This window comes from Xiphophorus couchianus, chromosome 2 (assembly GCF_001444195.1).
Source record: "Xiphophorus couchianus chromosome 2, X_couchianus-1.0, whole genome shotgun sequence".
Taxonomy (NCBI): Eukaryota; Metazoa; Chordata; class Actinopteri; order Cyprinodontiformes; family Poeciliidae; genus Xiphophorus; species Xiphophorus couchianus.
This window is the reverse complement of record NC_040229.1, coordinates 23627889-23654551: the sequence shown is the minus strand read 5'-3', so window position 1 is coordinate 23654551 and position 26663 is coordinate 23627889. Positions and strand designations below refer to the sequence as shown.

Sequence of the window (26663 nt, the reverse complement as noted above, 5' to 3'; positions counted from 1 at the left end):
TAGCGGTTTAATATCTCAGTCCTTGTGAGACCAGTTTTGATTTTAGGTTATAGTTGCATCTGTTGTGTTATTTATGTCGGAGCAACAATATTTACATCCCTCTCACTTGAATGATCAAATAAATCAGTGAAGCTCAGATTTCGAGCATTGTCCTAACCTCCTGCATTTGATTCTGGATGTGCAGCAGGAAATTCAGTTTGACACTTATTAACTGTGTGGCTGCTCCTCAGCTCTCTACTGTAGGATTGTGAATAGTCACATGTATTCCTTTATTTTGCCTTCATTTAATGTTACCTTGCTTTTCTGCTTGTACATGCAGATACAATTTGCATACGTTCTTTTGAACTTTCCACACATTAAGTTAAAAAGCGGTGTGGGTTTAGTTATGAGTGCAAAAGTTGATGCCTCTACTTAGCAAGAATAGAGATGCTTTCTCCTCACCAGCAACATTGAGCCTTTTTTAAAATAATATCCTTTACTGTTTAATGTTTTTTTTTTACCTGAAAATAAGAACTTCAGTAAGATTTGTCTGTAATAAAAATTAAAGGAAGAATCCTTTAGGTAGCCATTTCACCCTGATGAATGCTTTGTGAACAGGACATATTAATGTGCAAAACACTAAGTTTGTTTAATACTGATAAGATTCCCATCTTAGCAGAGAAACAATACTTTGAGCGATTGTCGTTAATTTGCTTAAAGTTGCCCTTGTTCCTAAATACCATCAGAAACATATAGAGGAAACTACCATCGCTTCCCACCAACAATCCTTTTATTTGAGGTGAAGCACTGTTGTGTATTTACAGTTTTAGAGAGATGTGCCCATGTTGTAGCCAGAAATACATCTAAATTAGTGAGAACTATTTTGTTAAACAGAGCTTTTTCTTCCTCAGCAGCTTGCTCTGAGACAACCACCTGCCAGCTGGCGCCCAGCCGACTTGTCAATGAGACCTGGAGGGACCTTACATGCACGGAGGTGGTGAAACAAGAAAGTGAAGGCAGCTTTTGAGAGCTGCCGCCGCCGCAGTCAGCAGGCAGCAGGGAAACAGGACGAGAATGTCAGCGTGCAAGCTGTGATGGAGTGTGGCTTCATAGGATCCGGGGCATGTAAGGCGTGCTCACGCAGGTATTCACCACCCACATCTGGTCACATAATGCCAACCCAGCCCCAGCGGGGACTGGAACTGATCCAGCTTCACGTTCTGTCAGAGTCACAGCATGTGACTGATTAATGAACCCGCACACTGTCAAAACGTAGCACTTGCACTCAATAAATGGCAGACATGCGGCATCTAGCCTTAGCTTCTGCAGAGATCCAGCGCACTGAAAAGCTTTTAACTCTGCACCGCTGCTTTTATCCAACTGCCATGAGTTTGGTTATTATACAAAGTAACATCGACAGCTGGTAAATGGAAACAGAAAACAACAAATATGTCCAGTTTAGAAATCCCATTGTTGCGCATGGAGCCTGCAGTGCATTAGCAGGCATAACATAAACCCATTGTGCCTGATGGGCTGGCATTTATGCATTAAAACTGCTAAGCACATAGTGAAATATACACATGTTCAATGTAGAGATGAGCTGAGTGATGCTATAACTCATTACCTAGCATACAGTCCTCTGCACATTGTTTGCATGTCTGATAAAGATGCATAAAAAGATAATAATGCTGAAAAAGATAATCACTTATTATCTTTTTCAGCAACATCATAATCTCAGACCAAAAAAATCTAAAAACCCAAACATCTAGCATGAATAAAAATCTCAGAGTAGGAAAAATAACAATATTTGTACAAAGCTGCTGGTGCAGCAATAATCCAAACAATTCCTGAAGTAAATGTAACCAAAGCGTTTCTGTTAAGGGTCCAATTGGATCGGCTCCAATTTCCTCAGTTGCGTGTGACCTGCGAACAGTGAATACTTGCATGTGAACTTGATCTTTCCACTGTTTTTTTATCAATATAAAAGAGAGGTCTGAAAATTAGCCATTGTCCCCTTTTTTATGCTGAGAGGGTTGATTGATAAACCTTGTTGTGCAAGTTTTGTTTGTTTTTAAGATATGAAAAATGAAGACTGAAGGAGCTCATTGTTTGTAATTTAGCTTATTAATTTAACAGTATGAACAGCAATGCCCTAAGCGTTTCGATTTTATTCAAGAGCACTTCCTTATGTGCAGATAAGTTTGTGTTGTTTCACCGGGGTTGGTCAGTGTTTTTCAGTAAAATAAGATTTGAACGTTGAAGCAGAACATTGAAGATCGGCCCATTTCTGTTAGCCACTCCTCAAATGAATGTGCCATGGAAAAGTTGCAAATCCTTGACATTTTAGTACTAAGTTCTTTATTAAAGTGCTAAATGTGGCAGAGAAAAACCCAAATGTGCAATGCACTAATTTATTGGCAAACGTGAAACCCGAAGACCTTGTGAAAATAATGACATGTTTATTTTTGCTTTCACACTGTAGAGATTCATGCATTAGTAAGGAGGACTCACTCTAAACAATGACAGATGTGCTCTGTGTGTGAATGGGCGTGGGCGTAAAACGTGTATTTTTACACATCTGCCAAATGCTTCAAAAGAGTGACGGCTTTCAAGCACCAAAATGTAGTCCAACCATCTCAGCAAACATGCATTCAAATTGTACATTGAATGAATCTAATAACGTTATTATAAAAGGCGTTTTAAACCATGAAGAAAAGAGATAAGAGATCTCTTTCTTATCTAGTAAGATAAGAAAGATAAGATTACTAGATTACTAGATAAGATTACTTTCTTATCTAGTAAGATAAGAAAGATAAGATTACTAGATTACTAGATAAGAGATCTCTTTCTTATCTATTAAGATAAGAAAGAGAACGTGGGTTTGAAATGTGCCATTGCACAAGAGTGCTTTGCAACAATGGGGACAATACAGTCAGCTAGAAGGTCATTCCAGACTCTTCACTTCTCTCTTATGCACTCTTTCATAAATATCACAGACTTACCAGATTAACAAAGTCATGGAAATGAAAAGTATAGTTAAAATAGCAACATAGAGGGATCAGGGTAACAGATTTCCGCAGCAGCAGACCCAGAAAATTAGACTCACTGAGACATTCATATTCAAATTTAGCTCAGTTTTCCTCCAAAAAAAGAGGAAATGTTCACAGCTAAATCTGTACAGGGAGTTAAAAGACCAACTGCGACTTGAAATGACTCCAAGAAAAGGTAATGAGAGACTCACAGCTGTGTCAAAGCTTCTTTAAAAGGAGCACACTCTAAATGTAGTCATGTTGTTACTGTTCTGGCTTAATCTCAACTTCTGTCTCTGCTGCAAGTAATACCGATTCTGAAATTAATTAGAAGCATCAGGGAAAAAATGATGAAAAAAATGGCTGAGGAAGGCCAGTTCTGTGCTAAAATGTCCTTTCTACCCAATGCAACTAATGACATGATTTGATTGAACGACACTTTGCTGTTGTTGCGCCAGAGCTTTTCCATTTTAGGACAATAATGGGATTTCTATGCAATTCTATTCTACTCGAGAAATGTGCTAACAATAAGAAAAAAACTATGTCGCCTTATATAATGTCAAATTCTTCCAAATCTTCAGGGAACTTTTGTGCTCTCACACAGAACAAAAATAAACTTCTTTTGGAATAAGTAATGTTACGGCCCCCAGTTTGTCTCTTTCTTCCTCGCCGGCTCACTTCTGCCTGAGCTGGTGGTTGGCTTGATTGCTGCCTGCTGCCACATGCAGCACAGGATTCCTCTCCTCCCTCCCAAGATCCCCATTTGGTTTGGCTTGTGTTTTATGGTTTGTTCGCTTTGTTTTGGCTTTTACTTATTTAGTCTTCCATGAGTTTTTGATTAACCCAAATTAGTTTTTTTTATATTAGATATTATTTTTCAGGTTTTATTTCTGTGGTATAATTTATGTTACTCCACCAAACAAGCCTGGATGTAACAGTAAGTAAAATAGCGTATACTAATTTTGAAAAAATCTTAATAGACAGGAACAATCAAGTTGACTTTTTTAATCCTAAGAGATTGAAAACAGAGTTGTTAAATATGAAATCATATGTTTACAAACATAGTATGGTACTGTAAGGCAGCCAATTAGATTTCACCTTTTTCTGATTGAAATTGGGCTTCTGTCTCTTTAAGAAGCTCCTGCTCTTACCAGCACTCTGCCTTCAGGAAGTCATCAAAATTTCACATCTCCATTAAGCATTTAACAATATTTTTACCAGCAAGCTACTTCTTGGAAAGAGGGATCGTGATATTTGGAAACTTTTTCTATAACCTGATGAAACTGCAATAACCGCTTGGTGGAAAAAGAAAGAAAAAATAACGAAAAGAACCAAACAAGTTAATTTACTTAAATTTCTTTTACAAATGTAAAAGAAATTTAAAAGAAACAAAAACAGAAAAAAATAAATTAAAAGTTAACTTAAGGTAGAGTTAGAAGAGGAAATGGGGAAACCACTGACCTTAGCAAACAGCGCCCCCTTGGCTGCCAGTGCGTCCTCTCCTCTCCCGTTGGGGTAGCACTCATACCGAGCATCCAGGATAGGGTAGCGACTGGCTAGCAACAGACCACTGTTCAAAAACTTAAACCTGGAACAGCAGCCTTTCCATCCGTAGCGACCAATGTCGCTCAGCACATAGGGGAAGTAGCGATGAAGCTGACGTCGAAGTCTCGTTGTTGCCCCGTGGTCAAAAACTTCCTGTAGAGCTAGAAAATCCAAGTTGGCAGGGAAAAAGGCAGAGATCTCATGGTCGAACGTTTCATCTCCATGGCGACGTTTCCTTCCAGGTCTCTTGAAGATGGACGTGCGTGGTACGTGAGAGAGGGTGTTATTGGAGGATATCCCTACTGCTGTGTCGCCTCCATGGTAACGAGTGAGGGATTCGCGAGAGGCAGTCATGCTGCCTGTGTCTACTCCTGCCAGATCTCGATGGTTTCCAGTCTCAGCCTCCTCCTCCTGGGGGTCTGGTTCTGGGGCACTGATGCTGATCTGAACCCCTGAGGTGTGAAGCGGACACTCTGTGGAGGGCTTTTTCTGTGCTAACTCCCCGTGCATGGGGCAGTCGTGATGGCCAGAGTCATTCTGACCTTCTGCTGAATGCATTGGGCAGTCAGTGGCATCGCTCGAGGGGTGGATAGGACAGTCTGAGCTGTTGGTAGTTCCAGCCAGATGGAGGGGGCAATCTGCTGTGTTGTCTGATCCATCATGGTGAATGGGGCAATTGGTAAAACTCTGGTCTTCTGAAGGTGGGTGAACACGGCAGTCGGTGGTATCCGAGGGGTGAACAGGGCACTCTGTGACAGGCTCTATTTCAGTTTCAGCTGGGCCATTGGTGGTGTGGACTTGTTCTGGACGCTGGTCCAGAGAGGACGTGCGGCGGAAACCAGTGACAAGACTGCTGAAGGACGCCGCACTGAATAACAGAATGAAAATAGAGACAATTTAAAGGCATGGTCCCTACACCCAGCTCAGAAAACTAACCCCCAAGTCAACTTTATTTCCTGATAAACTGTTTGAAAGTAATTTAGGGTTCTATCTTTCTGATTCTGTGCGAATTTTGATGTTTTTGTACAATTGGTTTAGTTCAGCATTATTTTGCCTAAAACCGTCTCACTACTCACCTCCTTCGGTCGAACGGTTCTTAGGCAGTTGAATTTTCCTTTTGGCTGCAGCTATATGGCTTGGTGCAACTTTGCTACAGCCCTGCATTTGGGAATAAAAGCTCTGCTGGAGAGGCTAATGGTTACTCTCGCTACTTGCTCAAGACATTCAGGCTGCAGCCGAGCTGCAGTGTTGTCGCCATGAAAGTCTCCAAAAACACAGAAAGAGAGTTGCTAAATCTATCAGTAGTAGGTGTTTTGAACATAAAGTCACTGGAGGAGTCTGAAAATCTGTATATGTTGACAACAGTGCTTCTTTCGCCTTTACCCCACTTCATCTCCACACTCAGCTGTGTCTGACTGTAGAGATGTATTTGCCAGAGGAGGGGTTTAGTTACACTTTAAATGTTTTACAAAATAACACAAAAATAAAATCAATCCATCCATGGATGGATTCATTCATCCAAAAAAATGTATTGAAGACTTTGCTGATTTGAGAAAAGTATGAATTTTAACCTTTATATGGACAAGAACTCTTTCAATGTATAACAATAATCTCTGCAATGCACAAAACCTTTGCAGAAGTAGAGTCCACTCACCTGATGGATGTGTTGGTTGGCGAGTCGATGTATATTTTAATCTGGGGCCGACTCGCACCATTGCGGATTCTCTTGCCCAGCTCGCGTGCTCTTCTCTGGGTGTCTGATAAGTTATTGAACCGGGCCAGGGAGTCTGGGAGGAGACAAACATTGGCACTGCAGAAACAGAAGCTTCTGCCTTGTGGCCTCCATTCTCCTGTCCCAGCGCCACCTGCTTGACCTTGCTCTGCCTGGTTCTTGTCTGGTCTGGACACAAAGAAGATGCCCCCCCCCCCAAAATTCAAAAGTCTGAAAAACATTTTGGAAATCAGATGCTTTCTTTTTGCTGAGGGAGAAAAACATTAAGAATACGAGGGTCAGCAGAAATTTGAAAGAATTTGATTTGAAGTAAACCTACATGTGGATAATTAGATCCCTTCAAAAATAGGTGAAATGTTAACATCTTGCCAGCAAACCTTTGTCATATTTGGTGTTTTCTAAGGGACTGTTTAAAAATAACAAAATAAAATTGTGCCTTTGTGTTGCCACAGTTTGCTACTCAAATGTTGCCGTGATTGAACAAAAAACAAAACAAACCCAAAAAGATTTTTCCACAAAGCAATCATATTTACTCTGAGACAACATTTCTCCTTAATAGTACAAAAATGTTGCTGAATCAACACTCACCTTCGATATGTGTACAGGTATGGCTGGCGAACAGCCTGCAGGGGAGCCCAAATGATGAAGCCCAGCAGAGCAAAGGGCAGGGATGCGAGGAGGAGCAGCAGATAAAGGGGTGCAGCAATCAGGACACACAGGGTGAGGAAGGAGCAGGGGTCTTGGGATCGCTGGCGCTTCTCCAGGGAAGTGGCCACGCAGGAGGCCAGGAGCCGGTCCAGGAGCCAGTAGCAGGGGAACACCAGGCTCCACGACAGCCCATCCAGGAAGTGCAAACAGGCACTGGAGTAAGGGGTGGTGTGGAGGACCATCTCTTCCCTTCTTTCTCTGTTCGTTCACTCTTTTTTTCCTCTCTTTCACTTTCTCCTCACTTCACGCTCTCTGCCCACACCCACATACACTCAGCAATCCAGCAACAAGTCTGTCCCAGTGATTACATGAACAGAAACGAGTAAAAAAAAAGCAATCACAATCCAGCTTACACCCTCCCCCCTCTTTGGAGAAAGAAACACTACATGGTTAGAATGAATTTCATCTGCAGGTGGAGGCTTTTCTCAGACTCACTACCCCTCCCTCAGTTATTACACCCTCCACAGGAGGGCTCAAGAAGGACAGGCTGAAGGTAGCTCGTTGCCATGATGAAAACCGTTCGTTCGCTTGATGTCAGGTCTATGATTGCGAGGACTCCAACAACCTCCGAAGGGGGCATCTATTACACATCACGATTTTCTGTGGCCCTGGAGAAAATGAGGAAATCAATAAGGAGGGGAGGGAGAAAGGAGGAAATACAAGGAGGATGTCAGTAATTGACTTGCTCTCATGTTTGTATCCTAGGAGGAGTACACATTCATTCAAGAATATCTGAGCTCAATGTGCAGCATACAAATCCTTCTAAAGATTCTTGCATTGAATGAAGCCATAGTGACAGATTTCACATTTCAGTCCCACCAGGATGAGCTGAACACAAATATACTACACTACATTGGCAATTAAACAAAGCTCACCTGTTAGCTGTTCAAAACAAAGTTGAAACTCAGATAATGTATTCTGATTTTGCATTTTTCTTCTAATGCGAGTAAAAGGCTATTTTAGGTTTGAAAGCAGACTATAAATTACATTACATCTGCAAAAAAAAAAAAAGGGGCCTTGTGGGAGGGATGATTTCCTAATGCCAACAAATAAAATTTGCAGGCTAGTGAAATAATTTAAGATGATTCAAAAGCATGTAGAATAAAACAAAGTTCTTGCTAAGCAATTCCACCAACCACAAATAATTGAGTGCCATTCCAGCAAAAGCTGATATCAACAGTGTGACGAGGGTGTCACCAAGTAAAGTGGCCATGTGTACCAAATAAAAAAAAACTGGTAATTCTTTGGCTTACAGTCATCTATTATTTATTATTGATTCTTCTGCTTTTAACACAAGAATGGGAACAAATTTCATCATAAGCAAATTAATTCTAGTAATCCTAGTCAGCAGATGTTAGTTCATGAACAAAGACTGCACTGAATTTTGGCCAAGCTAACATAACCCACAAAGATCAAAAGAGCAGCAGCACCTCCTCTGGAAACACCGTCTCATTTACAGCCAGATTATTTTAGTTTATTTAACCTTTTAAAATAAATGTAGCAATTTATTTAACCTTTGTTGTCTCACGTCATGAGGTCACGAAGTGACTCAATTTTCCTCCAAACCGACAAACCATCATTTGTGGTATCCATATTTTATATTAAATGCACATCGCATATCAAAGCAAAAAGTTCAAAAGTAAATCTGGAAGGATATCAATAAAATTTGATTTTTTTAATAAATACTTCTGTCCATGCCTGTCTCCTTAGAAAAGCAACTATGCATTTTTCTCTAAAAATAAATAAGAGAAAGGAAAAGAAAATCACATAAAAGGCTTAGCTTTAGAATAAATTTACTCTGTGTGACTCTTATGTCCTTGCAGACTGTTGTTTTCTTCCAAAATGAGGCTTGTTTGTTCAATAAAGGGACTTCCTATGAATAGCACATCTCTCTCACATGAACAATGAGCACTGACTACTGCATCCCGGTAATCTTCTCCACAATCCAACCCTGTTGTACACAATAATGGTTCTTCCTAGGATGGGTGATCTGCCATTGAATGTTCGATGACTGACTTGCATCCTGCTACTTTTGGTTGAGCAGAAAGCGCAGTAAGGTCTGCTGACTCATCACCACATCTGGCTGACATGTTGTGGTGTTTCTATAGGTGGTTGTTTTGCTTGTTTTGGTTGTCTGACTTGTCTGAAGATCATCTGACTGCACTTGCTTGTGCAGCCTGTGCTGTACTTTTGCTTTAACTCCTTCTATAAAGCCAAATTTACAAATGTATACCATCTGTTCTAAAAAAATAACTTTATGAAAATGTATTCAGCTACATAAAAATTAAAATGAAAAACAATTAAGTTCACAGACCCCATTGAACCTCCATATTATCCACATTATATAAAACACATTTGAAAAAGATTACTGCTGTGTTTAAAGTTTTAGATTGGATAAATGTTAAATAAAGTTTATTTATTTAACATTTAACATTTTTGCTTTTAGTATGATTCATGGTAAACTGTGATTTTACTTTCTTATCTTGTTTTCATAACCGTTGTTTTTTCTCTGCACATGTTTGAGAAACCCTACAGTAGACTTAATAGTATTTTCAGAGAATCATTTCTGTCCAATTATCTGCAGCCAGATTGCGCTTGATTCTATTCTTATGCATTATTTTATTACTCAGCATTTAATTTAACGAAGTGGAGTTTTGTTTAGTTTATTCAGCACTGAAACATACCACCTACACAGGAACATTTTATATATATAAAAAAAGTGGATTTGTGAAATGAAGGCATTTAAAACTTGGCAGTGTCCCACAAATAAAGTGATTGTAACTTTATAAATTTAACTCTACGGTTATAAAGTGTATTTCCTAAACTAGGCTCCTTTTACTTTAAATTCAGGAAATTGTATGAACAAATGTTTAATCTAATTTTATCTAAAGAACAATTTCATCATGATGATACAGTTAATCCTTTTACAATGCAGGTGTAGCATCTTCAGAGTATATACAGTCATGTCCTTCGTGGCTAAACAGGTACAAATACATGTATTTCATAAATGAGGAGAATTTTAAGAGTGGCGAGATTGTAGTACAAGTTTCTAGAATAAGCTGAAATAGCTCCAAAACAGGGTTCACTAGTTTTGAGTTGCTGTATTGCCAACATCACTGGATGGCATTTCAGGGTATAAAACTCAAAGTGAGTTCAAGGTTAAAGCAGGTCAACCACTGGGAAAGATAACCTTCACTGCACTGAGGGGTTTTGTTTGTTGCTTCATTCTGTACTCGCGGCAGAATTAAACACTGTGACCCACAGCATTTAAAGACTTCCACTCTTCAACACGGCTGTCTTTTCTTTAATCATCTGACGGATTTTCTCTTTGGTAACAGCAGACAGCATCAACAACCAATCCCTGAAAAATACCCGTCAATCAGAACAGATATATATCAGCAAGTGCAGACTGTCAGTCTTGGCCTTATCAGGCTAAATGCAGCTGTGAATATTTTATACTCAAAACTGAGCACTAATATGAAGAAACAGAAAAATGTAATGATGAAGTGTGCCATGAAAAACTCATATGGCAAAAAATCCTTTGCAACCTTTACAGAAAGTAAACCTAAAAGTTCACCGCTTGACAGATGTGTGATATGAGATGTCAGTTCATATTCTCCCTTTGATTGATGAAAAAATGGCACAACGGTATAAGGGAATAAAAATAATTTCTACAAGGAGAAAAAATAAGCTCAAGCCACAAAGTATCACAAAATGCTGTTTAAGATGAAAAACCTCTATACTGAAGTGTAAAATAATCTGCAGAAACATAAACACAACAAATATATCTACAAAACAACTACAGTTGCTCTATTATTTCCTTTCCCAAGAAAGGAAATAGACTGAGTGTCACAAAAAGGGGGATGGTGGTAACAAAGGACATCCATGCAGGTAAAATGAGGCAGAGGTTCAACAACTGTCAGGATCTTGGGTTGTTTGAGTTGGTTTTGGGTCTGTTTTACTTACTTTAGTTCAGCCCTTTCTTAATGACTCACCCTCACAGTATTAAACCCTGCTCCCTTGTTCACACTCCTTCCTGGTTCCTCCTGTTAAATTCCGTCATATCCGTTTCTTCCCCGATGAGACTCTGCTTGCTTTTTGTTCCTGGTTCCTCTTTTTGTTCTCCTCTGGCTCCCTGCATTCCCCATTCAACATGAACCATGCTATCAGCTCCTATCTGCATTTTGGGTCTACCAACAAACACTTCATGGCAAAAAATAAAAATAAAAACTAAACCAGGAAGCTACACAGACATCTCTAAATACAAAAAATGTAACTACCATCTACACAATCAATACATAACATAAAGGGAAACTATAGTTCTCTGACCATACGTTACTGGTTACAGAATGCCACATAAAATATGGACATGATTTTAAAAAATATAAACAATTGTGATGGTAGTTAAGTTTAAGGTTTACAATTACCGATTTTGTAGAATTAACAAATAGACACTTCTACTCGTACAACTACTATTGCTGAAACACCTAAATTATTGTAAATACATGTGATAAGTCTTTCTGTTAATGCACGTGTAACCTTTCTATGTTCGTATCAGGTCTAGTAGGTTGACATCACAACAAACACACTGAGGTTCTGTTGGGTTCTACAGGGGAGTGGTTTTCTTCTCCTTCACAGGGTGGCAGGCTGATGGGATCCAGCTGTTACTCATCACCACCAATCTGCAAGGTTCTTAAAGAGGAGCGGCTTCCCGGAAGCAGATGCCAGATGGTTCTGCTTCTAACAGTGGTACTCTCTAGCTGTCAGTGCCGTATTCCCAGTGTCCTCCTTGTTCTGACTCTTTTTCATCTGTTCCTTCCTCTACAGTGAACCCGAGCTGAACACTCTCTGAACCAGGACTCACCTGAAGTATCTGATCCCAGCTGCTCTGTTGGGCCTTGCACCTGGGTGCGTCACGCCCGCCACTCAGCTGCTGCTGCCTGTCCGCCCTCAATCACCTGCTGGAACTTCCCCATCTGGAAAACCACCACATCACACCAACTGTTGGAACCCCATGTACTCTCCTCTGCTTACCTCTGCCCACAGATCGTAAGTCACCATCAGGTTACACCGTCATTCCCTTCATTACTTCCCTCTTTAACCGCTCGCCCTTTGCAGTTCCTCTGCTGGCCCGGTTCCTCCCTGCTGTCGCAGATCGACGCCCCTCCACACGCTCTCCAGCACATTCTATTGCTAAATAAATCTGTTGAAACTGTTTGGGTGTCCGTAGTTGTTGCTTGCCTTAGAGTCCTAGAAACCTCGCATTATGACAGGTTCACTGTATTTATTCTAACAAAAGAGGAAATCAAGTCGGTGGTTAACATCAGTCCAGCAGCTTCTGCCCTTATACATTAAATAAAGTACAATAAATAACCCTAAACAAACTACAGAGCAATAGTTCGCAATGAGCAGTTAACAGCAGTTAGCTGTAGGGTTAGGGTAAGTTACTGCAAGTCCAGTAAGTTTCAGTTACTGGTTGCTATAGTAACCACCAACTGTCAAGAGCCATAACATAACTTAATACACCAATAACTGCAGAAACAACTTCTTGACTAAACAAAATGAATTCAAGGAATAAAACACATTCTGACTAACTTCACATTTTTAATATTGTTTGTGTGCTATTATCATAAAAGGCCTTTAGCTCAGACAATATTCAGTTCTAATAAGCAAAATCACTTCACTTCTATGAAGTGGCTTTTAAAAGTAGTTGATATTTTGTTTGATTATTTATGTATTTTTTGGTACTGTTAAAAAAACTATTTGCAGGTGATGTCCAAAGGGAATACGATAAGTGGTGCTTTAATCAGGACAGAGTGCGGGAGCTTTGCCTAATTTTTAAACAAAGGAAGCACACAAAAGAAATTACACTTAATAAATATATTTTTCTAATTTAAATGAGCAAAACACTGACAGATTGCTATGGCACATTTTGGGAATCTGACTTGTTATGAAATGATAAATTAAGGTCAAATTTTCAAATGTAATATTTGATTCCCTACCTCGACTTCTGAACTTCTATCAATTTTTTTAAGTAAAGGCAGCAGCAGGGAGGTCTTTACATGGCAGTAATTGACAAATCTGATGTCAGTGATAAACGATAGTCTTGTGACCTCGAGAATTGTTGGGAAATTCATCTATATGTCTGCCTCAGACGATTTCCCTTTCAGCCAGAATCAATACTGTCTGCCTGGATAAACGACAGGAAAACTGCACGTGAACTCTAGTAGTCTGCTTTGTTTCCATGTTAGTCAATGTTACTGTAAGACTGTTTGCATTTGTTGGTGGTGTCAAGGTAAAACACAAAATAATAAAAAAAATAAATAAAAAATTATTTTAAAACATACAAAATGACTAGATTTGGATTAATAAAGAGTATTACAACCTGAAAAAATCTAAACTTATTTCTATTAGCCTCTACTGTAGTAGAGACTCTTGGGGTCCACACCATACATTACAATGAAAAATTCTTTACAAATATTACAAAAAAGACAGCATGGATAAGAAACAAAATTTGCAAAGGTTGAATTGTTGGACAGGTGTGTGCAGCGTGATTTCTTGCTCCAGTTATGGTTCTTCATTTTAGAATGTAAGTTTCTTTCATGAGATAAAGATAACGTGATTATATAAGGCTTGTTACTGGAGTGTGGTGTGTCTCAAGACAACAGATCTGTTAGCTAATCAATGTTCATCCCTTGGATAATAGATGGAGCACATTCCCTTGCAGTAAGAGACCTTTTCCATAGCAACATCTCCGAAGCCAACTGGTTGTACTAACAGTGCTGTGGCAAAAACCAGCTTTCATCCAGATGACAAAAAAAAGAAAAAAAAAACAACTTTGGGCTGTTGCATCTTAAACCTGATGCTGTGAATTAAAATACAAAGCAATAATGAAAATACTGAAGGTTAACACCATCCATTTGTCAGTACAACAGCTGGTTACCATGGAGACTGGGCACAGGCCAGAGAAGACAGATTGCTAACCAAAGGGTCACACTGATTTTCTAGGCCTCTTCCAGTGGATAATGTTGGGTGTCAGGAGAAGTTGCACGTGCTGCAACTACCCTAAGTGGTAATTAAGTGCTAGCTCTGTAGGAAAATGTGATCTTATTGATATCATTAACATTTATGAATTAGTAGAGACCACATTACAATACGAAATGACACAACAATATGTTAATTGCTAAAAATATCCCTTACTAATACTGAATATTGTTTTGTAGAAAGTAAAGGACCTGCACAACACAGAGTACTAAACAAGTTGTGTAAAAAGGTGATCAAAACAAAAAAGCTCTGAGAAAATGTGTCAACTAAACAACATCCACGTTTATTTATGAAGCTCTTCAACAAGACAAGTGGGCTAGAATTAATTCTTCTACACTCAGAAGAATTAAATGATTTGTTTCAGAAGAATTAAATGATTTGTTTCAGAAGAATTAAATGATTTGTTTCACAATCATTTAAAGACTGTTGAACAGCGCAGTTATCAAATACCTCTTGGTTATTTCAGAGGAAAGAGCAACACTAATATAACCCGCACACACATCACACAAACAGCCCTAAAAACTGATATGCGTGAGAAAATAAAACAATGTAGTGTAAACCAGAGTTTAATTTCTCTATCCATCTTCTTCCTCATTTGTCTACCTTTTTTATTCATATTTTTTTTGCAGCGTGCTCCAGTAGCTTTTGCAGGACAAAGCAGTGCCACCCAACATTAACACACGCACAAACCTGCAAAGGCCAGTGACGTCACTCTGCTGACAGCATGCTCCAGGGACTGCTGTTGTCATGGTGACCTACTCACTTCTCTACTACTGTACAGAAAATACAGACCCACACACACATACATGGAGAGTGAAGTGTTTAACATCGGCATACCGTGGAAGATTTCAGTGCTTTGTAGAGGTCTGATTTTCCACGTTTTTGTTCAAAAATAAACTTAGATCAACGTAGGGGGAATGCAGTTCAGATTGTTTTGAATATTTGTCTTTGCTCATTGGGGAAAACCGGAAAAGCAATACAAGTTATACCCAGAGAAGTAATGTGTTCAAATGGCAGTTTTACACAAACCAAAAGCATTTTAGCATAAACATGCTTATTCTTATCAGTCATGTGAAAACAATGTGGCGCCTCATTGTGTTCAGTGTGTTTCAAACTGACGCTTTTCTGCATGCAGAGCTTGCTTAATTCTTACAGATGATCTGACATTTTCTCTGAGAAGAGAGAAAATGTGACAAGATTCTGCTGCAGTAAACAACCCCAAAGCATGACACTTCCACCTCCATGCTTCCCAGGTTGTTGAGGCTCTTTTCCAAGGATTTCGTATCCCAAACATGTCGTCTTTTTCTTTAGTCCACCTACTTTAATTTTTGAATCATTCGACCATAAAACAACTTGTCAAAAGTTCTTCATTTATAGTCTCTCTGCCAAACTTCAGGTTGGACTTTGAATTTTCCATAGAGAGCAAAAATTCCTTATTTCCCATGAGAGATAAACTTTTCCTCTCTCTGTCTGAGGCAAGCATGAACTCTTACAACAAAGCAAAAACCTGCAGGAGGTCCCATGATGATATTTTTGAAAATTTCTTGTAGAAACTTTTAGCTATAGTGGAACAAGTGATTTTTTTAACCTGATCCTGCCCTTTTTTCTGTTTCTTAAAAGTATGACTTTTATACACTGTTTATTTGATGCAGACTATCATTTGGAATGAGACATTGCTTTTCATTTTTGTCTCTAATTTAACTCCACACTTACGGAAGTTGTTGTTGTGCTGCTGAGCAGGGAACCGATGTAGATTAATAAAGAGTAGCCAAAGTTCATAGAATAAGACATTTTAAAAATCAGGAGACATACTGATCAAGACAATACATTGGGAAGAAAAACACAGAAAGTAATATAAGTAAATTAGAGGTGCAGATCATTTTATACACTGTAGGTTTTGGCTCTCTGGAGGCTGTGTGAGATTCATTACCTATGTCACATGTCTCCCAGATGGTTATTTTCATATCAATTAAAATGTATGGCTTCATGTTTCCATCCACAACAGCAACACAATCAGGGTTGGAGTCAAACTCATGGGAACTGCTGAGCAGAACAGAAGAACTCCCACAGGCATCTAAGACTTTACGCTGGGCTGGATGAACTGTCATATTACTCATCATTAATCAGAGAAAAGCTGGGTACTTATTACCCATAATGATCTGTGGCTTGTAACAGATTCATGTATATCATAAAATGTTGTTTCTGTTAAGTACCACTCTGAAATAAACATAAATTCACCATAGACTGTCATCAAAATGACCAGAAATCAAATTGCATCGGAAATATCAAATTGCGCTATATTAATCGATACAATGTGTTTCACTTAGTGAATTGAGTGACTACAATTAAAGAACATTTCAATATTATTCTATTTTATTAATTGACTGCATTTGAGTCTCTATGTGTTATTTTGACCCCATCAGGAATAATGATCCACAATAAATTCAAACTCTTTTAACTTTTAGTGATCAGTGAATCAGTGAATGTGTTGTATAATCAACCAATCCTGAAGGATTTCCAATTCAAATGCATCCTTATATTCCATAACAACAATGGGAAATATTCCTCTTATAAGAGTCCATAAACCTTTTACTAAAGCTTTGCACATTACTTTAAAACAATGAAAGATGGGTTAGGGAACTATTTCAGTAATATTTCTCCACAAAAATAGTGACAATTTATTGAATCGAATAACTTTAAGCTTTACAAAAGAAAATTAATTACATAATAATATTACCTAGGGTTTCTGAGTTGTTTTCCTTAAATTGTATCCAATAATTAACCCAAAAGCTGCTGGGTTATTTATTGGATACAATAATCCAATAATTTTTTTTTTCCCATCAAAAAGGGAAAGATCCCTATTTTGATGGGAAAGATTATCAAAAAATCCTTGGAAAAATTGGAGATAACTCCAATTCAGTTGTTGCAAATGAGGTGTTGCCATGATATTGCGGGAATATCCCAGCACTTAAAGCTTTGTGGTCATTAAATAAGGCTAAAGTATTTCCCCCCAATTTAAACATCTGCAGGCATCTTGAACCATCAAGTAATAACACCCTCCTCCCCCTCTGTGTTTCTCTGTGTCTGAATAATTGTGGTTATGTAACACGGTTAAGGAAGGCACATAATGCCATCACTATGAGGTGCGGTAATTCTATCAGGACCTGCTGCCACCTGCTCTGGAGCAACACTGCTGCATTTGTAACAACAAACAAACTAGACAAGGCTGAGTCACTGCAGGATGGAGAGCTGGACGCCTCTCTGAACACCTGCCAGCAAAGATGATCTAAACGTATGCTGAGGAAATTAGTTTTACAGATTCAAGCACAGATGCAAGGAAGCACCATTTGTCCTCTGGGCTTATAATATGGCGGGGTTTATTGTGGCGGACAATGGAGCTGCTCACATAAAAGAGGAAAATGCGATCTGAAGAAAGAGGTTGAAATGCCCCTTTAACTGAATGACATTAAAGGTATTATTCCAACCGTGACCTTTTGTTTCATGTCTTCCTCTCCTTCATCTCTCAGTCCGGCTCCCTCCCACAGTCGCCGCCCCTCTTTCCCGTCGCTGATCTGATAAATTGCGCTGCAGGGCAGCACAACCTCACCTCTGCCCTTTTATGTAACGCAAAGGTTGCTATTAGAGCCATTAACCCGCTTTTGATTCAGGGCCCACATCAGCATGTCATCGGCCAGGTATGACAACCACAATGACTTGTTAGTACAGCAGCACCTTTGGCTTACGCAGGGATAATTTTAGGCAGGCCAGTAGCTTCGCCATATTCAGTGATTGCGATTCAGGAGGGCAAGATAAAAGTGTTGCGTCATATGAAATGGAGATAAATAGCAGACAAGTTTGAAGTAAAATGGTTAGAGAGCAAACAGATGGCCTATGCTACCTTCCTCTTATTAATAACTGTAAAAATAAAACGTATCAGAACATTAAATATTCTGCAGCGGCTGCGCTGACTGGTTAGAAGATGGAAAACCTGTTAACATGTTATATATAACTTTTTGTAATGAAAATGTTATAGTACATACATTTTAATATTGAATATTCTAATGACTAAGCAAGTAATTTCCATCTTTCTCTCGAGCCCCAAAACCAAAATCGGTGCAGACCTGACTCCACTACAGTGGAACCAAAGAAATAACTAAAATCTGCTACTTAGAGCTACCTATTCGAATAGTTAAAACAGCAAATATAACTTCACATGCATTAACTAGAAACTGTCTTGGCACAGGAACACACTCTACAGTCTTTCTTATTGCCATACTTTTGGGCACAGCCAGTCAGTGGCGAGGAAAATGAAAGATGATTATTGATCACAACATCAACCAAAAACGTGTCAAGTGGCATTCTTTGAATATTACAGAAATACTATACAGCAAAATCTGCCAATTGGCATTTAATCTGTGAATAATTTAGAGTTATGTACCATAAAAACAAAAATTGCCAATTTTCTAATTTAAGCAGAGACAATTTACAACAGAAATAAACTTCTCCATGAATAATTAGCAAATATTTTAGCTACAGCTTTGTTTCTATAAAGCCAGAAAACATGAATAAAAGCAAATTACACTATTAGGCACTGATTGGCGTCACAGTTGGGTGAAACCTAAATTATTCACTTTCAAAGTATATTTTGACTAAAAACAATTTTCTGATCTTACCTGTCCTTGTTCATCTCCTTAATGCTTTGCTTAATGCTTAGTATCGACTGCTTGCAAGTCTTTTTAGAGTGTAATCCTGAAAGCAGAACTAAGACAGACTTCCTACCTGCTAATGTTCAACAGATTAAACTCTTGACCTTTTTGCAGCCATCCATATTGGCAGACATCAGCCAGCATTCAGACTCAGACAAACAATGTGTGTGTTTTGTCCATTTGCTGTGCTTACATTTGCATGACCGTGTGATTATACTCAGAAAAGCTGCGGCTCTGTTGTTTGTTCAGCTTTATCCAGGTCGACTAGTTTGTTATTGATCAATACTGGAAACTGATTACTGACTGTGTACCACAACAGAGAACCAATTTTCATGACAGAATTTATAATCACTTAACAAATGGACACCAAAAAGACATTTGGACGTAATAAAATTATCCAGTTTTTACAAGCTTTTAAAATTATTCCAAAAAGCACAAATCAGATGTTGTACCTTTATGTACCAAGCAAAGATGAAATTATCAGTACGGCTCCAAAAGTCACAGAAAAATCCTCAAATATTTTATCATTTCCTGTCTGCTAAAATAAAGGAAAGGACATTCTCTAATATTTGAAAATTGAGAGACATTGATAAATTTAAATAGTTTCAATGACTATTATTCTGATGAGAGAACTGAATTTTGGTTTTTGAGTGTTTCTGGATTTGACCCTTCACCTCATATTTATCCCTCTGCACAAACTTTGGATGCAGGTGAAGTTGACCCAGAAACCTTTTGACCTCTAGACTGGATATTATAAATGATAAAATGTGTAGAAGTTGTGGCATAAATCCCTTTCTTGTTTCAGTTCATCATCACTTCCTGTGCTAGAAGAAATGTTTCTTTCTGCATCTGTCTCACTTTCCGTTCCCATAAACCTTTAGCTCTAAGCATGAATTTGATTACAAAGAGGAAATTGTAAACAGAGTTGATGAAAATACCAGGTTTAAATGTTTTGGATCAGTGTTGCAAAGCTTTCGCTACAATCCTTCTTTTTGCTTTACTGAATTTTGATGTTGACAATATCAACATTACTGCCACCTACTGGTGCTACGTACATATAATACATATTACATTGTTTCTAACAGAAATCGTAAAGATGCGTGGGTTATTTTTTCACAAACAAGCAAAAAACCTGCTTTCCATTTGTCCATTTTAATGTTGTAAAGGAGAAACAACAGCAAATTTTTAGCAAAAATCTAATGCATCAAAAAAAAAGGCTCCTTTCATTTATCTGATCCTCTTTGAAGTTGGATAGAAAAAAATGAAGAGCAAAGCACATTTGTGCTGTCAGTGTTGCTCTATGAAAGTTATTGTTTTGTTTGGAGGGAGAAAACAACACACGGGTCTCAGGAGAGTTTTATCCATTTCATTCACTCCCCGGCCTCGCCTGCTTTTCTGTGCTACTAAACCCTGACCTCTGCCCCCTACAAACATGCTAGCTCGTGCATAAAAAACCCAGTAATGCAACACATGATGACACAGAGGCACACACATGAGATTTCACTCTCAGTTCGCTAGATCATCAATACTTAGCCAGAGGCAGTGTGCAAGGCTATAGAAATAAATAAATAAATTTATGTCTGAGCGAATCTCTGTCTGCAGCAAAAATGATTATTTATTTAGGTCTTAACAATTACTGCCAAGACAAAACAGTAAAACACTGAAAACAGATGTTGTATTCCTGCTGAAAAACCTTACTTTATTTTGACTCTAAAGACACATAATATCATCAGTGCCAGTTTTCTGCAAGTTTCCTCCTAAGCCAATGTACAAATGTGCAGTACAGCGCTACTGTGTAAAATTCATCCCTCATTTCTTTTTTAATTTACATCCCAGGAGACACAATTTCAAGTAAGCTTTTAAAGGAGTCTCAAACAGTTTTTAAAAATTTTTTAAAAGTTTTTCTAAGCAATAACCAGTATAAGGAAATTTGCCTTTGTTTGAAACTTCTGCACAGTCTTACAGCTCGGAAACCCAGCCTCGGCTGTTGAGTACTGCATCATTGCTTCCCTGCTTACAGTCTGAGCAGAACCCTCCCCTGACAACCAAAACCTCATCCTGTCCTATCAATTATTTATCAAACTTGTGACAGCAGTCCCTTGCTTTGTGTAGAACACATCTCCTGCATCTCTGTCATTTCTTCCTCTGTTATGAGAGTCCGCAGTGTCTCTGGAAACTAAACTATAGCTATAAGCTCAGAATGGCTTCTGCGATGAGTTTTCATGTTCATGAATCACAATATAAAGAAAAACAGATGAAATTTGTGTTTTAGAAAGTCAGATTCTCAGATTAAGTGCTGCAGAACAAATGAAAAGAAGATGAGAAAGAGGTTGTGTCGTCTGTGAATGTTAAGAGAGAAAGCAGCAGCAAAGTACAGCTTCCTGGCTGTCACTGTTGCTGAGTATGATTAATGCTGTCATGGAAACGGCCCGAAGTCCAGGCTATGGCAAACACAGGTAAGCATTGGGTGGTAGAGATGAAGACGTTTTCAAAGTTCTACACATTTATGAGCATTTGGTTCATCATCAGTCTTTCATTTAACTATACTGTAAATTGTTCAAATTGAGAAAACATATATCATAATATGATGAATGTAATAAAATAAATAAAAAATAAATAAATAAACTGCAGAAGGAGACATCTGTGCATGTTTCTCATTCAAAAACCAAGGCCTCAGACTTTCATCATGAACTCTCTAGTGTTTGTTACTATCACTGAAAGATGTCAATACAACCACATTATTGCACAACTGTGTGTTTGGGTTGGATGGTGTTACAGAACCACAGCAACCTGCAGTGTTCCCCTGGGTAATGCATAAAATGACTTGGCTCTGTGCTTCTATCCTCATACAAGATTTCTAAATCTAACTTTACTTTTAAACACAAGCACAGTTTTTTAATTATCCATAACATGCTATTATCCGCATCGGTCTACAGTCCACAGACTCCTATTGCTTCTGCAACTATCTCCATTTTGTATAATATCACTGTGTCACACTGAATCTATAATCCACTATGACTAGGGTTCATAACACACACGCACCAGACAAATATCTTTTTCCTGAACATGTGCAGGGACTAAGAAATGTTCCAACTTTAAAAAGTGACACCAGAACAAAACAGAGAGGACTCCCACCTGTCACTAAACTCTGCTCTTTGGAAACATTAAAGGTCACGAGGGGGAGAAAGAAAGGTGGACTTTATGTGGCATGATTCAGCAGCAGTAAGACATGTGGCTCACTTTGCACCGAACCAAATTACTGATCGGAAACAATGTCCAGCTCTATGCAAACATACATACTGGAGAACAATCAACTGATGTTCAAATCTGGCTACATGTATCATGCATCAGTCCAAACTCTGAATACCTTATAAAATACCTTATTTTATAAGGTATATTGTCTTGTAAAATAAAGTTAAAATATCTTTATAAGATATCTTAGAAAATACCTTATTTTATAAGACATTCAAAGGAATCTGGTTGATGAGGAACATTTTTCAGGTACAGCTGGGACACTAGGAATCCTAAATATCACAAAAACTCCAGTGATTTAAACATGTTTTCACTGAATGAGGGCACAATCTGTCTATCTAAGCTACTTTACACCTCATCTTACATTAATTTTTGAAAAAAAAAATCTACTAAATCTCTGAAATGTAAAATGCAAATGTGTATCGAACTACATTGTTTTGTGCGGAGTTACACCAGTGTGTATTGCCAATCACACTTCAGAGTGGTTACTGGTTTATGACTAGCTCATAGTCACAAACCAAACCTCTGGAGATACATCTACCTCCTGAGGTGGATTAGGAGCGTAATATTAATAAACATAGAAGTATGACACTTCCATGTTTACTGAAACCTTTGAAAAGTCAATGTTTTCTACAAGAACACATCTAGATCATGGAAAGTATCACTGGAAGGGGATATCATATGTGGCAACTAAAGAAGATTTCCAAAATTGATGCTGGATAAGATCTTATCCACGAACACAAAGAGTAAAAGCGACAAGCGCGGTTTCTCTGGAAGTTTTCCTTTTTTATAGTTGCTACGTGTCTCAGCTGTGAGCTGTGCTGCTTCCTCTCCAGCACAAAAGCTGTTTAAATTTTATGCGTTTGCTTTATTTCCAGTTCGAATCTCCATCTGGGATCCATAAAGTCATCATAAATTATGTATCCAGGAGTGCTTTGTAATCCTCACAGGAAATTAACAGAAAGTGAGGAGGTGGGGAAATCTATGGTTGTAAGAATCAACAAATTGATAGACTTGAGAAATCAATACCTTTATTAATTTTTATCCTTTCTTACATAATATTGCATGTTTTGAAAAACTAAATGAATGTTGGTTGTGCATTAAGCTACAACACTGAAATGTCTATGTGAACAGCACTTAAAATTATTTTTAAGGTAAGGTTAAATATAATTTAAAAAAAATCAATGGACTACTTCTTTATAATATAAATGTTAAGTGAGCATAATTCTGTTTTTTATCCGAATCCCTCAACACTGAACCTAATATCAAAACATTCAAATATTTCATTCTTTGCTTTAGTGTGCCTGTTCATAATAATTATTCATTCCTACAACAGATTATCTGCTATCACAGAGGGATGATGACTTCAATTTCCAACCACCAGAAGAGAAATATTGTTTCCAATCTTCCTCCACATTTTCAATTCTGTCCAAATGAGTTCATGACTGAATTATCATTTGAAAATAGTTTATTTTGTATTTTGTATAGCATTAACTACAAACCCACACCCCAAAATGACCAACACTGTGTCAAATGAAGTGAAAACAAAACCTTTTCCATCACTGGCCACTAACCACTAAACCCATAACATGAAAATTACTTAGGATGAATATGATTATGAATTAATGTGGGCATAGTGGTCATGATTGTAGTCTGCCAGGAAGAAAACAATAGAGTCATCAACCAGGCTTTTTACAGACAGGTTTTCAAGGAAATGTTGGTTTATATTGTACGTACATTTTACATGTACGCCATGGGAATTGTGCATCATTGGTTGATTGATTAATATCTCGTCAAAAACTGTTAAACTGTACAATAAGAGAATGATGAAAATAACTGCTCTAAGAAGTCTGTCTGCATACTTGGAGTGGATATTTGTGAAACTACTTACTCCTAAGCTATTAGTTTAGCTAAATATTAATCAGCATGTTTTATTATTCCTGCGGTTTCCGTCTTGATTTCCAATTAACTACTTATCCATTGTTGGACAAACCCATACTAAGAAAAGAAATTAAGATGTGAGGCACCATAGTTTGGAGATTTTGTGGAAGAGTCAGAGAACCAGCCCTCGATGCTTTACAGCAGAAACATAATTCATATATTAAAGCCGTGTCAGCTGAATGTAATTTATCTGACTGCTGACATCTTCATGTCTCTCATTGCATTCACACAATGACACATTAGGATGTAGGATTTGTTCAAGATTTTCTAACAGAATATTCTGCTTGAACAGTAAGATTGTCTGACTTTCTACATTTTCACCTTCTGAAATATTCACAAACTTTTTTTTGCCTCTAGCTCCATCTCCAATGTACAGTGCATAAAAAACAGATTGTTTTTTTTAAAAAAAATATAAAAACTACTTTCTCTCTGAATGGTCCTTGGCTCTATTCTATGATTATTCTATGATTATTCTTCTTTCAGAAATCTTGAGGGGCAACTGATTTCAGGTTTTTTAGAGTAAAATGTTATTTCCACTTCTGGTTTGTGAGTTCAATGTTTTTTGCTGGAACATGTAGAAGTTCAGAAAATCTGAACTTACCTATTCTAACCCCCTATGCAATATGTTGGTAATTAGAAACATTTTTCTAGATCACCAGCTAATTTTAAATCAGCTTTGATGTACATATAGCAGCAAGAATGCTGCTCCTTCTCATTTCCATCATTATCTTCACCTGCTCAATACTCTCCTATTCAATGCTCTTCAGTGATAATCTAAATACTGACACTACGAATAATAATAATAATAATAATAATAATAATAATAATAATAATAATAATTAGGAGTTGCTACAGGTTACTAATGATTGCACTCTTTCTCTTAACCTTTGCTAAAACAAATCGCTCGTACTTCACTTTCAGAAGTTCTTTATTTTACATCCATGCAGTGGAATATCAAAGATCATTGTGGTTGAAAGTAAGTTTATGCTAACCTCACTTTAATAGCTTAGGTAAGACTGAAATTGTCAGGGTTTATGAAATGTTTAATCCTGTTGGCAGTGTCTGCGATTGACCCCCCTGTGTCCTGCATTTATCCTGCTCTCATGTGATTGTTTTCATATGTGTGATATTAAGCGGTGAATGGGAGTGCAGGAGCTGGTGCATCTCGCATTTATTAAAAATAATTGTAGCATTAGATGGCCTTTTTAAGTTTGCCTTTTTAAGTTAAGTCTCCTTCTCTCTCTGCTTATTTCTCTCACTATCAATTTCACTACTTTTCCTGAAACATTTTCATTGTTCAGTTCAAGGGTCATCATCATTTCTGTGTCGTTCTAGTGTCAATGCCAAAAGTTCACTTGAAAAGTAAGCCATAAACAACACTGAAGGAGAAGCTGAGGGCCCCTGCAAACTTTGCAGACTATTAAGATGCAACAGTGTCAAAGGCAGAGGTAATATTTAATAACGATAGCTAAAACTTAGATCAAAATGTCACTTTATTCATAGTAAGATGTGAAAACTCTGACTGAAAATAAAGGAAATATCTATTTTAAAATGATTTTTCCAGTCAGTTGAGACTCTGTCTCTGTTTGACACCGACATGCAAGAGATGTGTGAAATTTTTAAAATAGGTGTAGCCCCTGGTTAAAAACCATGCACTTAAGGCCTGTAATATTTACAAAATATTTACGAGGTTGGTTAAGTAAGAAAAAAAAAAGGATACATGAGAAAGGTGTATTGTTTTTGTATATTTTTAATCTGAGTGATTATATACATGATGGAAGAAACAGAAAACCAAAACTTTTCTGGAGGTGACTTGTGTATTTACATAAGTGTATTGTTTGATTGATCATCCCATTTGTTTAAAGACTATATTGAATATCCTACCTACGAAAGTAGTTTAGGTTAACGAGGGACAAGTGAACTCAACAGAGAGAAAAAAGGACTGAACAATGGGATGATGGGAAGAGGAAAGGAGAAGAGCGGGAGGGAGAGAAGAAGAAGAAGCGAATGGTGACCGCTGCTAATGTTTGCTGAGGTTGAGATGGGAGAAGGAACTGGATTGTTAGGGTACGTTCTGCACAAATAATCCTGCACACGGGGTGTGGGATATCTGCGAAAGAATTCTGCAGTGAAAAGCACGGAGGAAAACTGCGGCGGAATCAAGGAGAACTGCGGCTGATCCGAGGTGGCGAGAGGGACATGGCGACACTGATTTCAGCGCGACGGAGGAGTAGTCCTGCAACTCGGGTGGCGGAGTTTTAAAGGAAGTTGGGCTCGCGAAGCATCCTTCACGGAGAGGACGTCGGCTGAGCGAGCAGGTCGGAGTTGGTTCGTTGTTTAAACGGAGAAGAGGATCGTCGAAGCGACATTGATCTCTAGCTTCACCAGGCCTGCAACGAAACCTTAAGCCGGTACCGGACAGTGTGTGTGAGAGAGAGAGTATGGGCCCATGTGTGATATTGTGATTTTGAAATGTAAATTTTCTGTACATGTATGGAGTTCTATTGATAACAAAAATTGAATTCTGGTTGTAGTAAAGCAATAGTTAACAGTGAGGGATTTTCTTAAAAAATCACAAAGGTAAAACATAAGGGACTGAGAGAAAAAGTGCCTTATCTACTTTATTTTTGTTTTAGGAAACATTTGTTGTGAGGGACTTGATAACCTCGTTCTATGTTTAAGTTTTTGATTGTTTTGGGGATTTGTGGAGCGAAGGTTTTATTTTTC

At 38.1% G+C, this 26663-nt stretch overlaps 1 protein-coding gene and 1 long non-coding RNA gene across 3 annotated transcripts in view; one reads left to right on the top strand and one right to left on the bottom strand.

Moving 5' to 3' along the window:
- Nucleotides 1–26663, bottom strand: part of smpd3 (sphingomyelin phosphodiesterase 3) — a 70291-nt gene that overhangs the window by 28887 nt on the left and 14741 nt on the right. Inside the window, exons 1-4 of one of the 2 annotated variants that reach the window (XM_028044300.1) lie at nt 11858–11990; nt 6874–7601; nt 6208–6453; nt 4470–5421 (exon numbers count right to left, since the gene is read on the bottom strand). In XM_028044300.1, the coding sequence (XP_027900101.1) occupies nt 4470–5421; nt 6208–6453; nt 6874–7175 (1500 nt within the window). In that variant the 5' untranslated portion in view covers nt 7176–7601; nt 11858–11990. Of the gene's footprint in view, nt 1–4469; nt 5422–6207; nt 6454–6873; nt 7602–11857; nt 11991–26663 lie in introns of those variants that run through there. The other variant, XM_028044310.1, reaches the window with a different exon arrangement.
- On the top strand, nt 8629–26633 carry LOC114161165 (uncharacterized). The gene is made up of 4 exons (XR_003598950.1): nt 8629–11742; nt 11821–12042; nt 12112–12266; nt 26619–26633. It is a non-coding gene; the product is annotated as an uncharacterized LOC114161165 (long non-coding RNA).